At 33.0% G+C, this 14,266-nt stretch overlaps 1 protein-coding gene across 1 annotated transcript in view; it reads left to right on the top strand.

Annotated features, from left to right (window-relative positions):
- Nucleotides 1-14,266, top strand: part of LOC134265628 (uncharacterized) — a 45,448-nt gene that overhangs the window by 27,951 nt on the left and 3,231 nt on the right. Inside the window, exons 14-23 of the mRNA XM_062747856.1 lie at nt 364-552; nt 1,486-1,585; nt 8,243-8,470; nt 8,832-8,993; nt 10,193-10,391; nt 10,643-10,758; nt 11,635-11,746; nt 12,762-12,869; nt 13,168-13,346; nt 13,779-13,888. Coding sequence (XP_062603840.1) covers nt 364-552; nt 1,486-1,585; nt 8,243-8,470; nt 8,832-8,993; nt 10,193-10,391; nt 10,643-10,758; nt 11,635-11,746; nt 12,762-12,869; nt 13,168-13,346; nt 13,779-13,888 — 1,503 coding nt within the window. The remainder of the gene's footprint in view (nt 1-363; nt 553-1,485; nt 1,586-8,242; nt 8,471-8,831; nt 8,994-10,192; nt 10,392-10,642; nt 10,759-11,634; nt 11,747-12,761; nt 12,870-13,167; nt 13,347-13,778; nt 13,889-14,266) is intronic.

The following is a 14,266-nucleotide window of genomic DNA, read 5'->3' on the forward strand; positions in this document are numbered from 1 at the left end:
CATATCTTTATTAAACTTGCATGGATGATGCATCAAGGGATGAACACTCTCAAACTTGCTTCAGATGCTAGATTTAAATGACATTTTGTTTATTGGTTTAAAATCCTAGTCAGGATAAGTTTATTCCCAAGTACTTGCAAGCCCTTCAAGATCAAAATTGCATAACTTTTGCAAATTTTGCATCTTTGAATGTAAACTATTAGATTGTAAGTTTAATGTCCAACTTTGCCTTACTTAAAACAAACATTCATATGGGTCATACTTAAAACAAACATTTATATGGGTCAATTTAATTTATTGCTTAATTGAAGTTTTACAGTAATAATATTTAAATTTTCACACTGATTGATATCTATTTTGTAGTTCTGATGTAAGTCTGACATTTACCACACGGCGTCGAGACTCAGTAGGAAAAGTTACAGTGACCTTGCAATGGCCTAATGTGTATGAAGTCGGAACAAGCAAAGATTTTATAAAAAAGTTCCAGTTTGAGTACAGACCAGACCCTGTAGTAAAGCCAGACTTGGCCCAGTCTTTAAAAGCCTTTAAGAGGTAAAAAGACTTACAATCATTTGATTGTAACAAAATTGACACATTCTTCTTTTTAATTGAATGGATTGAGCTCTGATCATGCTGATTTTCGATACTGTAGATTCCTAAACATACATGAGAAATTAATTCATGCATAATTTTGCAAGGAGCACCACTCGCGTAATAAAATTACCGGGTAATTGCTTTTATTTTTATGGTGATAAAATCAATGTAAAATCTCCCAATCAACCATTCACTTGCGAAATATTGTTCTTTTTTCTTTTTATATTTACTTAAGCAATCTGTGAAATTTTACATGTTTTAATTTTATGGATTTATAAAACTGGTTAAAATTTGTAAAAATAAGCAGCTTATGAAAAATACTTGTTAAAAGTATAAGAAACTTGATTTTGCATACAATCTTTAAGGCATAAGAAACAGAGTATCATTGAACCTAGGTTCTAGGATATAGCTGAACATTCGAGATATCTGATGTAAAATGTTTATGAAATAAGTGGTTGGGACTTCAAAATCCTCTCGACATATCCATGGCATTTGTGATCCAGATACCAGAAAGTTCAACTAAATGTAGTAAACTTGAAATTTTTTCAAGAAAAACTGAGCCAAAAATATAAATTATATAGGATTTAGGTCAGAAAAATAAATAATTAAGAGATCACTTTTTTGTTGGAATATCTTTAGAGCAGATTTGTATTTGTTTTATTTATTCATTGGGACTTATTGGGCTATAAAATTGTGTGTGTGGGGGGGGGGGGCTGCATTAAAAATTCACATGGAAATAGGTATGTTTTGAACTCTCCTGGCCTAGTCAGGCAACAGTTTATTAGGTCTTCCCCATTATCTTTGGACAACAGTATGACTGTTCTCCTCGTAGTCCTGAAATAAGTGTACATTATCTATATCTATAGTTAAATTTATTTTATATCTTTGCAGAGGAGGATGTAAAATCCCAATAAGAGGGACAAACTTAGACAGCGTCAGTCAACCAGTTCTTATTGTATATAGTGAGAGTGGAGTAAAACTCAAAACAGAGGTAATTTATATATTTTTATAATCCTAACCAGCTAAAGTTTTGTCATAATTTAGCAGATTTTCATTTATTCATAAGTAGAGGAGAAGTTGAAGATATTTTTATTTTTGGCTCACCTGAGCAGAGCTGTGGAAAACTTTTTCAGTTAGCCAGTCATTCGGACCGGCAAGAAGACAAAATATGCCGGTCTGAAGTGATTTTTGCCGGTCCGAAATAGTAAGTTGCAAAATTAAAAAGAAAATAATAACATTTATTTTCTTAATTTAAGTTAATTACACTTTACTTAATGATAATCAAAGGCCTGAAGGGCCTGCAAGTTGACTCACTCGAGTCAATTGAGCTTTTTCATACATCTGGGCACCATATAACCTTAATATATTCAGTTTATTTTGCATCTTAAGAGATTAAATATTATATGTCTGATCCATGTTCGGTTCATAAATAGAGTGTATATTGCTTTTCCTTTATATATACAGGTTGGCACTAATGGGCTTCCATATTATTTTGACTGGATTCTATAATGAATTTCAGCACATTAGCTGAAGTGGTCAGTGTTATGGAATAATTAGGTTAAAGATTCCCACAGCAAATCTGGATTCTAAAAATAGATTTTCAACAACAACTAGCTGCAGCTAATGAGAGCAGCAGGTGTTTGTGTTAGGGAGTATTCTAGGTCAATTATAAATAAACTTCAGATGGGAAGATTAGATCCGCCTAACATGCTTGAACATATATTCATACGCAGTAATTGTACATCGTACAGATATTCAATCAAAAATTTCTTTAAAAGCATGAAGGCATTAATAATGTTACAGTATGAAATTTTATACAGTTTTTACCTCTTAAGTTTATACAATCATTCAAACCAAAGCATTTTTTGCTAGATCGAACTATTATATTTGGCGTATGGATCACCTTGATGAATGCGTGAAAAAATTTACAGCTCTGAAATGTCTATGTCAACAGGGAGTAGCTCGCTACGCGAGCCAACTCAACAATTAGTCTCCATTACCAAGTCCTCTTCCGTTTTCATTTTGGGAATTATATTTTACCTCGAAAATGAGTCTTAGAAGTTCTGAGCATGGATAATAAAGATACCAACATCATGAACATGACCGATGAAAAAAAAAACGAAATCTGGAACAGTCTGAATGTCGGCCATACTAGGTTTACCACTTCACTCAACTGTGTTTGAATATATTCTGTCGAAATGTTTAACATACCCAAGTATTTAGCCTGTCTTTATCTTTTTTTATGTTTTCTACCTAATTCTGACCCATTTGTAAATTTGATAGGTCACGCGAGACAATGCTGGTTTCGCTTTCATTTTCTAGAGCCTCGATCTCGTGCAAAGAAAAGGTATTGCGCAATCGTATATAAGGTGTGATAATTAGGCTGGGAAGTGCGCCGATGATAGGCCTAAATCAAAATGGAAAAAAAAAACCTTTAACAAAGAAAGAGGTCGGTCATTTGTACCGACATCGATAGCATTTTTACCAGTCACAGGCATTTTTAGCCGGTCTTGCCGGCATGACCGGCAGTTTTCCACAGCTCTGCTGAGCTGAAAGCTCAAGTGAGCTTTTTTGATACCCTGCTGTTTGTCATCATCCGTCCTACTAAATGTCTGTAAACTTTTCACATTATCAACTTTTTCTCGAGAACTTAACCAAAGTTGGTACAAAGCATTCTTGGGTGAAAAGGGGGGGGGGGGTTGAATTGTTAAAGAACTATATGCGGTATATTGCATATATTTGCCCCCTCAAAAGTCAAATTTTGAAAACTTCCTGAAATGTGCTGAATTCAATAAATTGTATGAAAAATATAAATTAACAGAAAATATTATAGTGTCAAAGCAGTGTATTCACAATTTTTGTTTTTATAACGTCACAAACTAGTGCGATTTTATATCCTTTTTCAGAAAGAGGAATAATTTATAGAGCGCAAGTTTGTTCAGGAACAATATTGACATATTTCATTGATATTATCATTCTACACTTTATATCAAAATATTGATCCTGAGCACACATGCGCTTGGTGACTTTTACTCAAAATATCGACAAAATATGTACATTTTTCTGTAAAATTTATAAAAAACTGAAATTTACGTCATGTTTGTGACGTCATTACGTACATATGGCGTCATTACTTATGAAAATTTTCAGTGCTTTGAAGTCAGCATATACCCACCTGTTTAAGGACTTAATTAAATATATCTCCATCAAAGTTTGATTTGAGGGGCAAATATTGGTTATTACCGAATAAAGTTCTTTAAGGGACAACTCCCATTACAAGGGCAGATAATTAAAATTGGGAGGAAGGGGGGGGGGGGGCTAGATAAAAATTCTTTCCGTCAAGACTCACTGGGCCAGAAAAGATGAAACTTTAGCCTGGTTAAGTTCTATCACTTACACAACTGAATCCATGTGGAAGCATGATAGGGTAGTGAAGATTTTTAGCTCTACTGGTCAGAGACCAGAAGAGCTTATGCGATAGTAATGCGTCCGTCGTCCGTCCGTCTGTCTGTCTGTAAACAATTTTTCAAAATGCTACTCCTCCTACAGTTTTGGTCTGATTTCAATATAACTTGGCACACAAGTAGACTACACTAAGATACATAATTTTGTGCATCGGTTTTTGATTTCAATGAACGGTGTTGCCGTGGTTACTAAAAATAGAAATTTCTGTGAAATTCTTTCAAAATGCTACTCCTCCTACAGTTTTGGTCTGATTTCAATATAACTTGGCACACAAGTAGACTACACTAAGATACATAATTCTGTGCATCGGTTTTTGATTTCGATGAACGGTGTTGCCTTGGTTACTAAAAATAGAAATTTCTGTGAAATTCTTTCAAAATGCTACTCCTCCTACAGTTTTGGTCTAATTTCATTATAACTTGGCACACAAGTAGACTATACTAAGATACATAATTCTGTGCATCGGTTTTTGATTTTGATAAACGGTGTTGCCGTGGTTACTAAAAATAGAAATTTCTGTGAAATTCTTTCAAAATGCTACTCCTCCTACAGTTTTGGTCTGATTTTGATATAACTTGGCAAACAAGTAGACTACACTAAGATACATAATTCTGTGCATCGGTTTCTGATTTCAATGAACATGTTGCCATGGTTACTAAAAATAGAAATTTCTGTGAAATTCTTTCAAAATGCTACTCCTCCTGCAGTTTTGGTCTGATTTCAGTATAACTTGGCACACAAGTAGACTATGCTAAGATACATAATTCTGTGCATTGGTTTTTATTTTGATGAGTGGCAAGGATCATTTTTCTATTTATTGCTGATTTAAAGTCTCAAGTCCCAACTGCTACTTTTCTCTTCCTTTGTTTTAAGTATAAACCAGTAGAGCTACAGTCTCGACAGAGACTTCTGGTTTTGAATTGTTCAAATCAGGACCCCTCTGGTACAATGTAAGAATGGGGGCCACAATAGGGAATCAAAATTTTACATTGAAATAAGTAGGAAATTGTTTTAAAGACCTTACTCTCAAGAACCACTGATGAGCGTCAGAAAACCTGAAATTTACACAGAATCATTCTGTGGCAGTATGGATTCTAAATTTTCACATCATGACCCCTAGGGATAGGTTAGGACCACAAAAGGGAATCAAAATTTTACATCAAAATTACTGTATACATTGTTATTTTCTCCCTGTGTTATTTTCGCCCTTTCCCACTTTCAAACAATTTTGCTCCTTTTTAGATTTGCACAGTCATAGTTTTGTTTACGTGGTTATACTGTATTCTTTGAATTCGCCCATTTATATTCACCCAAATGAGGGTAGAGCGAAAGGGGTAAAATAAAATGGGGGGTGAAAATTTCCTTGTATACAGCAATTAAAAAATATCTTCTCAAGAACCAGTGGGTCAGAAAACGTACTGTAACTCTATGGGAGCAACATCCTTACATAGGTATAGAATATTTTGATTTGTTCAAACCATGGCAAGGGAAGGGAGGGACCACAATAGGGAATCCAATTTTTACATTGAAGTATATTTGGTAAAATCGTTTAAAATCATCTCAAAAACTACTTGGCCAGAAAAGCTGAAATATAAATGGAAGCTTTCTTAGGCCAAAAAAATTAATTAATATAGTTTCTCAGGCCAAATAAATCAAATTTCAATGTGGCAGGCAGGCTTTTTTTTTGGGGGGGGGGGGGGGGAAGCAGGGTTTACATCTTTTTTAAGCCATTTGTTCAATAAAATGATTAGGCGTAACAAAAAAATATGTTTGTTTACGGTTACCCGACCGACCCTAATTTTAATCGCCAACCCAAACTTTTTTTTTCGTCATAAAAATCCGGAAGTTACTGGCCGGTCAGTTTAACTTTTACATTCATCTTTGAAATCGAAATTGAAAGTACAGAAACAAAACAAGTGAGTTCAATTTCTACATCAACAAGTTCGTTGCAATTTGCTTACCATTGCGTGGCAGTTGCAGGGGTGTGCAACTAGCATTGCCCAACACCCGGAGCTACCGTTTTTTTGGGGGGTAGTAAAAATAAAATTAAAATTATGCATGTAAATACATGAGAAACACAAACGATATTTTCACTCATTGTTTTGCTATTTAATTTCCAACAAATGAAAATTTTCCAGGCAGCATGCTCCTACTGCTCTTAAATCACTTTAATCTCATCCATTTTGCAGTACTACCTGACTTATTTACTTAAAAAACAATCGTTTTTTCCTAATCCGAATTTCCTCCATTCCTCTGTTGATGGTAAATACATGCAGATATCTCTTTCAATTATATACGATCCCCAAATCAAATGATAGCTAAGTGTTATGTGATTAAACTCTAATATATATCAATTATACTTAATGGTTTGAAATGAAAATAAAATGATTTTTGCTTCATTTTAGATAAGCTAGAGTAGTGCAATATGTTCAGAAAAGAAAAGATAATTTCTTAAAAGTTTTAAACTTCAACTTTAAAAGGAATGGCTTAGGACCCTAGCTTTCTCAACTATGAACTTTTTAAAATATTAGTTTTTACAGTTTTTTGCCCCAATATTTGGACTGGTCACTTTTAACTTCGGACTAATAACTTTATTGTTGTTACAAGCCTGTGGGTTAGTACTTGATTTTTTTTTAATTGCACACCCCTGAGTTGTAAGGCAGTTGGCAAGAAAGATTATATTGTCTACCACCCATATTACAAGCCCAAACAAAATTAAGGCACGGTACAATGGTAAAACTGTTTTGTAATTCAACCAATTCATGTGAATTTGTGTATGAAAAAAATTCAATAAAATAAAAAAAAATTCCTACCTACCAACCCTATTTTATTTCAGCATGTAACAGTAAACAAAGTTATTTTTTTGTTTGGCCTTACCAGGTATATCTACTTACATTGTATTCTTAATTTTTGTTCTCCGAAAATAGTTATACATGTACTAATATCTATTCAACTTTAAATATTGTTATTCTCAACATTTATTTAAAAGTTAATTCATAAAATACTGTAAATTTAGAAGAAATATATTGGTTTTCTAATAAAAACAGCTATCTTAGCATTTGTGAAAAGGGGAATAACTCGATTTTCTTTTTCAACTTGGAAAAATAAAAACTGAGTTATTTCCCTTTTCAATATGTCGATAAAAATGGTCAATGCAGCTGTTTTTTAACTGATGCGGCGGTGCCTGAGAAACTATTGATTAATTTTTGTAGGCCTAATGTAATTTACTAGATTTTAAATTGTTTAAAACATGAGCCAAATGGTAGGATGAGGCCTCATTAAGTATAACAAGTGGGAAAAACTGGTGAAGAAAAGTAGGGGCCAAAGTTAATCAGGTGGGAATTGTGGCCCATGGGCCTCTTGTTTAGTTTAAGTTCTAAAAATACCAAACAATTGATAGGTATTCAGGGATTTATCAAGGCTGTTTTTACTACCGGTAAACGGTACCTTTCCCCTCTTGAAAAAGGTGCAAAAATTCCCCTTTTTCAGATAGAAAATTCTCCGATTAAACGGAGAATATTTAAAACATCGTTCTGAAATTTTCCGTTTTTGTCCGATTGAAGTTTTACAGCTAATTTACCATCCTAGTCATTCAAACGCTTTTAGAAGAAAGAATATATTATTCAAGCTTTTATTTGATATTGATCGGTAAACATGTGCCAAGTCCATGATGTCGAAAGATACGCGTGCGATTGCAGAGTTAAAGAGAAAAGTGTAGATGAGTAAGATGGAGCTTATATCACTATGAATCGGAAGAATGGAGTAACAACAAAAACAATGTTAGTAGTGAAACATGAAAAACAGAATTGATTTGTGATAGATATTTAGAGAAAAAATTAAATAAAGTCCTGACCTGGTTAAATTTTTTTTGTGTGTGTTATTTAGTTTTTTGCCTAAAAAGTGAAGTTTTTGTGGCCTTTGTAAAGGTCTACAAATGACCCTCAGAAGCTCTAAGAATGCAGGATTTTGCTCCATTTATTTAAAAATTTTCCGGGGGAGCATGCCCCCGGACCCCCATAGAATACTCGCGCCTCCGGCGCTCAGATCGAGCCTGCGGCTCTCATTTTTCCCCTTTACATATAAAACGGTAGTAAAACAAAATAGCTAGATAAATCCCTGGTATTACATATAAATAAACATAATCAATTAATGGCGTAGTAAACTTTTTTAACCCCTCTTTCAGCAATGTTCTGTTTCAAGCAGCACAGAAATCCTTTGTAACTCTCCAAGTGGATACAGCCCAGGCACTGTTTTGAGATTTGGTGTAGGATTAGATGGCACGACAATGTACGAAGCTAACAGTACATTCTCAAATGCTCAGATTAATATTGTTACCGATCCTGTACCAACACGAGAGGTAGATGAAAATCAGGAGTACAGGCCAGTCTTTAAAGTTGAGCTGCAAATTGAGGTACATTAAAACATGCTTTTAATATATTTATAAGAGAATTTTATTTTTGGTTAAATATGATTTTTAATTTTTTCATTGGCCTTTGGTCATGTTTATCATGAAATCTCATGTACGATGAAAACTGATGGGTATATTCACAATGTCAAAATTTAAAAAAATCTATTTGCAAGCAATTTGTTTGAAATTATTTAAAGTGCTTAAAATAAAAATTCAAATTGTCAAAAATGCATTGTTAATGCATCATTTCTCACCAAAATACCAAAAATCTCCCCATGGTTAACTGGTTAATAGAATTTTGTGTGCAACTTTTCTTAGCGTTTACCATTACTTTCAGTACTTTGATTTTTGTGTGTCATTTTAGGGCCAGGAGTTCACCTCTGGATGTGCGGACTCCGACTTCAGAGTGGAGTTGAAGGGGGCCTCCAGTAGTTACCCATGTGTGATAACTAGCCGTGGGAGGAACTTGATTAAATGTGAGCCGGATATCGGATTTCCTGGCGTAGATGAGGAAGTTGATATGATGGTAAGGCCAAGATAAATAAATTGTGTGTTTCCTGTTTCCAACCTGAGAAAATAAAGGGTAGGTGGTTAGGGAAAATGTTTTATTCTAAGGATTCCCATCCCTAAATAGGACCAAATTCTATACACTTAAATGTCCGTCAAGTACATAATACTCTGATATTATATTAAAGCATTTTATAGTGGAAAAGGATTGCCCACGAGAAAGTTTAAAAAATTTCATTAATTAAGCAATAGTTAATTAACAAAGAGTGTATTGAAGTCTATTGGGGAAAAGCATTTATTCAACTGAAAATAAAAATTCAAATAATTTGAATATCAATAAATCCTGCAGTGGAGAGATGCATTGAAACATTAAAAATAGAATTACAATTGAAAACAATTTTTTACTGACTAAAATTTGTTTAATTGATTTTATTTATTAATAAAATAGGGGGAGATACACATGTAACTCTTACCTAAATTCAAGGTCATAGATTAGGACACTTCCCACTATAATACTAATAATAATAAATGGGAACTATGTCTAAATAAACTGAGTATTCAATGCCTACATATCTGTTGTGTATTCAATTTCATTGAATTTGTTCGTATTAGGGATTGAATACCTTAAATTTTAATTAGCAAGCACGCTGCCATTATTTTCCAGAAAAATTATTTTCGAAACATTTCTTATTGATGTGTTTTGGAAATATGCATTTTCTCAAACACTGAAGTGATCGAGATTAGGATTTCATATAGTGAAACTGGAATTAATTTACTCCTAACATGGAAAGATATGAGTGGATAAATCATGGCCAGGGAACCAGAAACACAATTTAGTCATCTTGTACTGTAGGCAAAATTGAGATGAAATTAATAGATGAAACTAAATTCATGCACTTCTCTTTAAAAAAAATTTATATGTCAAAAAGCCTGAACTTTAATATACAATGTACCTGAAATCAATATTGTCCACCTAGAGAAACAAGTAGTCAGTGGAACCTGTTTAATCAAGTGTGTGTAATCTTGTCTAAAACTATGTAAATTACGTCCCATTACAGTAGAACTTTATAATTATTTACAATATTGTCAAATCTGGAATGTTGCCAAATCCAGCCTGATTTCTATGTATTCTGCACCAATAGAACTGTCATGAAAGAAAGCCACTACAGCATTAAATCAGAATTATAGAGTCATTGTTATGTTTTGTTTGTATTCTAGTTATACATAGGAGGACATGAGTATAACATACAGAGAGTCACCTTATACCAGTTCTGGAGTACCTGGCAGTTCATACTAATTGCTGTGGGTGGATCCATATTTTTACTTCTTGTTATTCTTCTTCCCATCATCCTTTGCTGCCTCTGTCGCAACAAGAAGGTAGAGACAATATCCAACGAAAACGGTCTTTTGACAAACGGTGAGTTCAATGCAGAAAACATAATAAGCCTTCATGTGTCCTACTAATTTAGCACTAACAGATTATTCTTGGGTACATTGTATATATTATACTTATGTTTTGTGAACCATGCACTGTTGAAAGCAAAGTAGAAATTAAACGTTCAAGAATGGTTTCATCATTTTGCATGCCATTTCATGTATTTCTGTACTGCATTGTGGAAGTCAGACAAGTTATAATGACATGATGTTCTTTAAAACTAACTTTTTCAGACCAATCAGGTGTCACTGTCACTCCTTTGGATAACTTTGATAGTATTGGTTTACTGGATTCTCAAAATCGTCCCAGAGCACGACCCAACAGTTATGAAGGAGTTCAACTTGAAAAGGTTGGTACTCTTGTAGCAATGTACTGTACCTAAACCATCATACACGTCATCATTTATTCGCAATTAGTCAATTTGAAATCAATCTGCTACAATTAATTTACGCGACTGAGGAAACGTTCTCTACAAATACTTCAGGAAAATGAATGGTTCACGACGATTTATATTCGCAATTTAGAGTAAGTCGCGGAACTCACAGATATTTCTCACACGCGAATAAAGGTTGGTTTACAGTAATTATTCAACCCACCTCCCCCCCAATACTTCAGTTGGTTGAAATTGAAAAAATAGTTGTTCACAGAAATATCTATTTTCTTATATTTTAAGTGTCCTGCTGAGAATTATATACCCTCAGCTATATGAACCAGTACCAGTATTATATCATTTAAAATTCATTTGATCTTACAATCATGTTCATCCAAAACCACCACTGTCAGATAGATGTGAAGCTTTGTTATCCCCTCCTGTGAAATTTGAACAGATGGTGGAAGGAGTTTCATATTTCACTTAACACATGCAATGTTTTTTTCGTGTGACAAGACCTTTTCTTTGGTACAGTATTAAAATTTTTGACCTCGTGACCTCAACCTTAGTTTGAATAGGACCTTCTTTTGAAAAAAAACTTTTAACCCTTTGCCAATTTTTCTGTATGGTTTGTGCTAGGGTTTTTGTGTTGCTAGATATGTGACAAGATCTTTCTTTGGGATATGGCAAAAGAATTTTGATCTTAACCTTGAAGTTGGAATTTTATCTTCAGTTGTGAAAAATTATTCTTGGCTATGGGGTACCATACAGGGGCATCAGTGTTTCTCAAATACATCTTGTAAAAAAACAAAAATTACCATTGCTTTGTTAACCTATTCGGAAATTATTTTTCAGGAATGCTGGGACAGTTTTATACACAAGGTCAACCAATCGGTAAGGAAAATGTTGAACGCCAGCCACATGGAAAAATCAGATGTTGTCGTAGGGACTCGATGTATCAAGAAAGGTTATACTGAAAACTTAGTCTATCTGCTAAATAATTGACAGCTCTTTGGTTATTCAGATCTTAATATACAAGTATATAAATTGCGTAAAATGTAGAGTTCTCAACATTATAAATTAGAAGCTGTGAGATCAGAAGAGCTTATGCAATGGTATGGAAATGATTAATGTGTTTATTTGTCTGTAAACAATTTTTAATCAAGATTGCATTAGACATGTTGGATATCATTTAAACTTCCTTAATTGAAAAAGAAAGAGTTTGATAACAAAACTAAGAATAATTCTTGACTTCTTTTAAAAGGACTGTTGCCTTGGATACTAAAAATTGTAATTTCTTTAAACTTCGCTAAAAGTGCTACAGCTAGTACTCCTTGAACAATTTTGGTCCAATTTTATTAAAAGTTTTTGCACGTCAAGTAGATTTATCTGCTTCAAGTTTGGTTATAATTAATTCACATAACCCTTCAGGGCTCCATCTGGTAATGCTCCATCTGGGTTACCAGATGAAGTCAGAATTTTTCAAGGGAACAAAAAAGTTAGCATTGTGTCTTATAGACCTTCCATTTTCCTGTGTGTAAATATTAAGTAAAATCATGAAAATACAGGTGAAGCTGTTATAGTTTTATTGAAGACTTCTGGCTGCCCTGTTTTGCAAAGGAACATACAACTTTGGCCAAAACATACTTTTATGAATGATTTTCTTCTTAACATTGATTTCAAAATGATTGTAATTTTCTTGAATAAATTTCTTCAGGTATCAATTAAGATAACTTTATGAAAGCAATTTTCAACAATTGATTAAACATACATGAGATCATTAATCATAATTATATCAAATTCTTATGTAAAACAGCAATGCTCACTTTAACTTAACAATTAAAAAATTTTAAAATAAAAAAAAGTTTTTTATTTATCATGTTTATGAATTGTGTAAAACAAAAAAAATGTTTATATTAAGTATAGAACTAGACCTATATATTTTATGTAAATACCTTTATGAAATATTATGTCATTTTCAGGAAGTGAAATCCGCATCGTAGACGGGAACTTTGCACAGGGGACGGGGAAACCATACGCTGGACGCCCAGCAATGATTAAGACACTTGTCAACTCCTACAGTAATTTTGGTATGAAAAAAACTTTTCTTACTTGGAATATATGTGCATATTCAGTTTTATCATGATCATATGACCAAAAGTACCTTGTTTAAGCAAAAGGGCAAAGAAATCCCTGACAAAGTCATAGGCTTGATATTTCAGTAGTATTTTCCATATTGTAAGATATTAAGACACTTTTTGTAGAGTTTCAAAGATCATCCCACTAGAGTCCTTTTAAGGCATTCATAGTTAAGAGATCTCTGAATCTGAAATGTTTATATATGAAGAGACATATGTGTGTAATTGGTTGATTGAATTTATATTACAGAGAATGACTTGCTTCCTGATTGGGTGAACACTGGCTTACAGGAATGTCTGAGATTTCGAGATGCCTTCGATGAGAATATTTTACAGATAAAAGGAATCGCCACCGATAAAGATCGATTTTATATTACGTATCCAGGATTTAAGCGTAGTCTGAAAGATTACCTCAGTGACAAAAATAATGTAAGTGTCAATTAAACTAATGTTCTTAAAATTTGTTTTACAAATATGTTAATAACTGGTATATTCTTTATTTGACCATCATTTTATTACCAAGATATCATGCATACATGTATAATGTCTCGAGTTAACAGATTTTAAAGTTAACTTTATACAAAGTGATGATAGGAATTGCATAAAAGTATATAAGGAAAAGATAAAATTCAAAAAGATGTATCATTTATGATGATCAAAGTATAGTAACACAGAAAAAAATTGCCTTTTCGATGTTTGAAAATTTTATACAAGAATTGATTTTTCTCTTTATTTACTCTTACATGGAGCAGTTGAATCAAATAAACCCAATAATAAATAAAAGGAAAGGGAAAATATGTATACTGTTCCATTTTCTGAAGTTATGGATTTCTCTATAAACTGAGTTTGTCTTCCTTTCAGGATCTAACAGACGCATTACTCCTAGATAAATGTGTGCAGATCTTAGAGGCTGTACAGTTTCTACACAACATAGACATAGTACACAAAGATCTGGCAGCTAGGAACTGTGTGTAAGTTCCACTGACTGATTTAAAGATAAATAATTTCATTATGTTTTGAATTTAACATTCAAATAAATTTTATTACAGATATCTGCATACATGAACCTAATGGGACTGAGATAACAGATTTTAAAGTTAACTTTATAAAATACTTTTAGGAAAAAAGTATATAAGGAAAAGACTTAAAATTCAAAAAATTTATCATTTATGATGATCAGAGTTATAGTAACACAGAAAAAACTGTGCCTTTTAATTTGAAAATCATAATCAATAATTGAGGGAAATAACATGGTGCAGTTGAATCAGATAAACCTAATAATAACTGAAATAAAAAATTTTCCATTTTCTGCAAGTTATGGATTTCCTATAAATTGAGTTTGTCTTCTC

This window comes from Saccostrea cucullata, unplaced genomic scaffold, assembly GCF_032062105.1.
Source record: "Saccostrea cucullata isolate Sc308-1 unplaced genomic scaffold, CSIRO_AGI_Scuc_v1 ctg1169, whole genome shotgun sequence".
Lineage (NCBI taxonomy): Eukaryota > Metazoa > Mollusca > Bivalvia > Ostreida > Ostreidae > Saccostrea > Saccostrea cuccullata.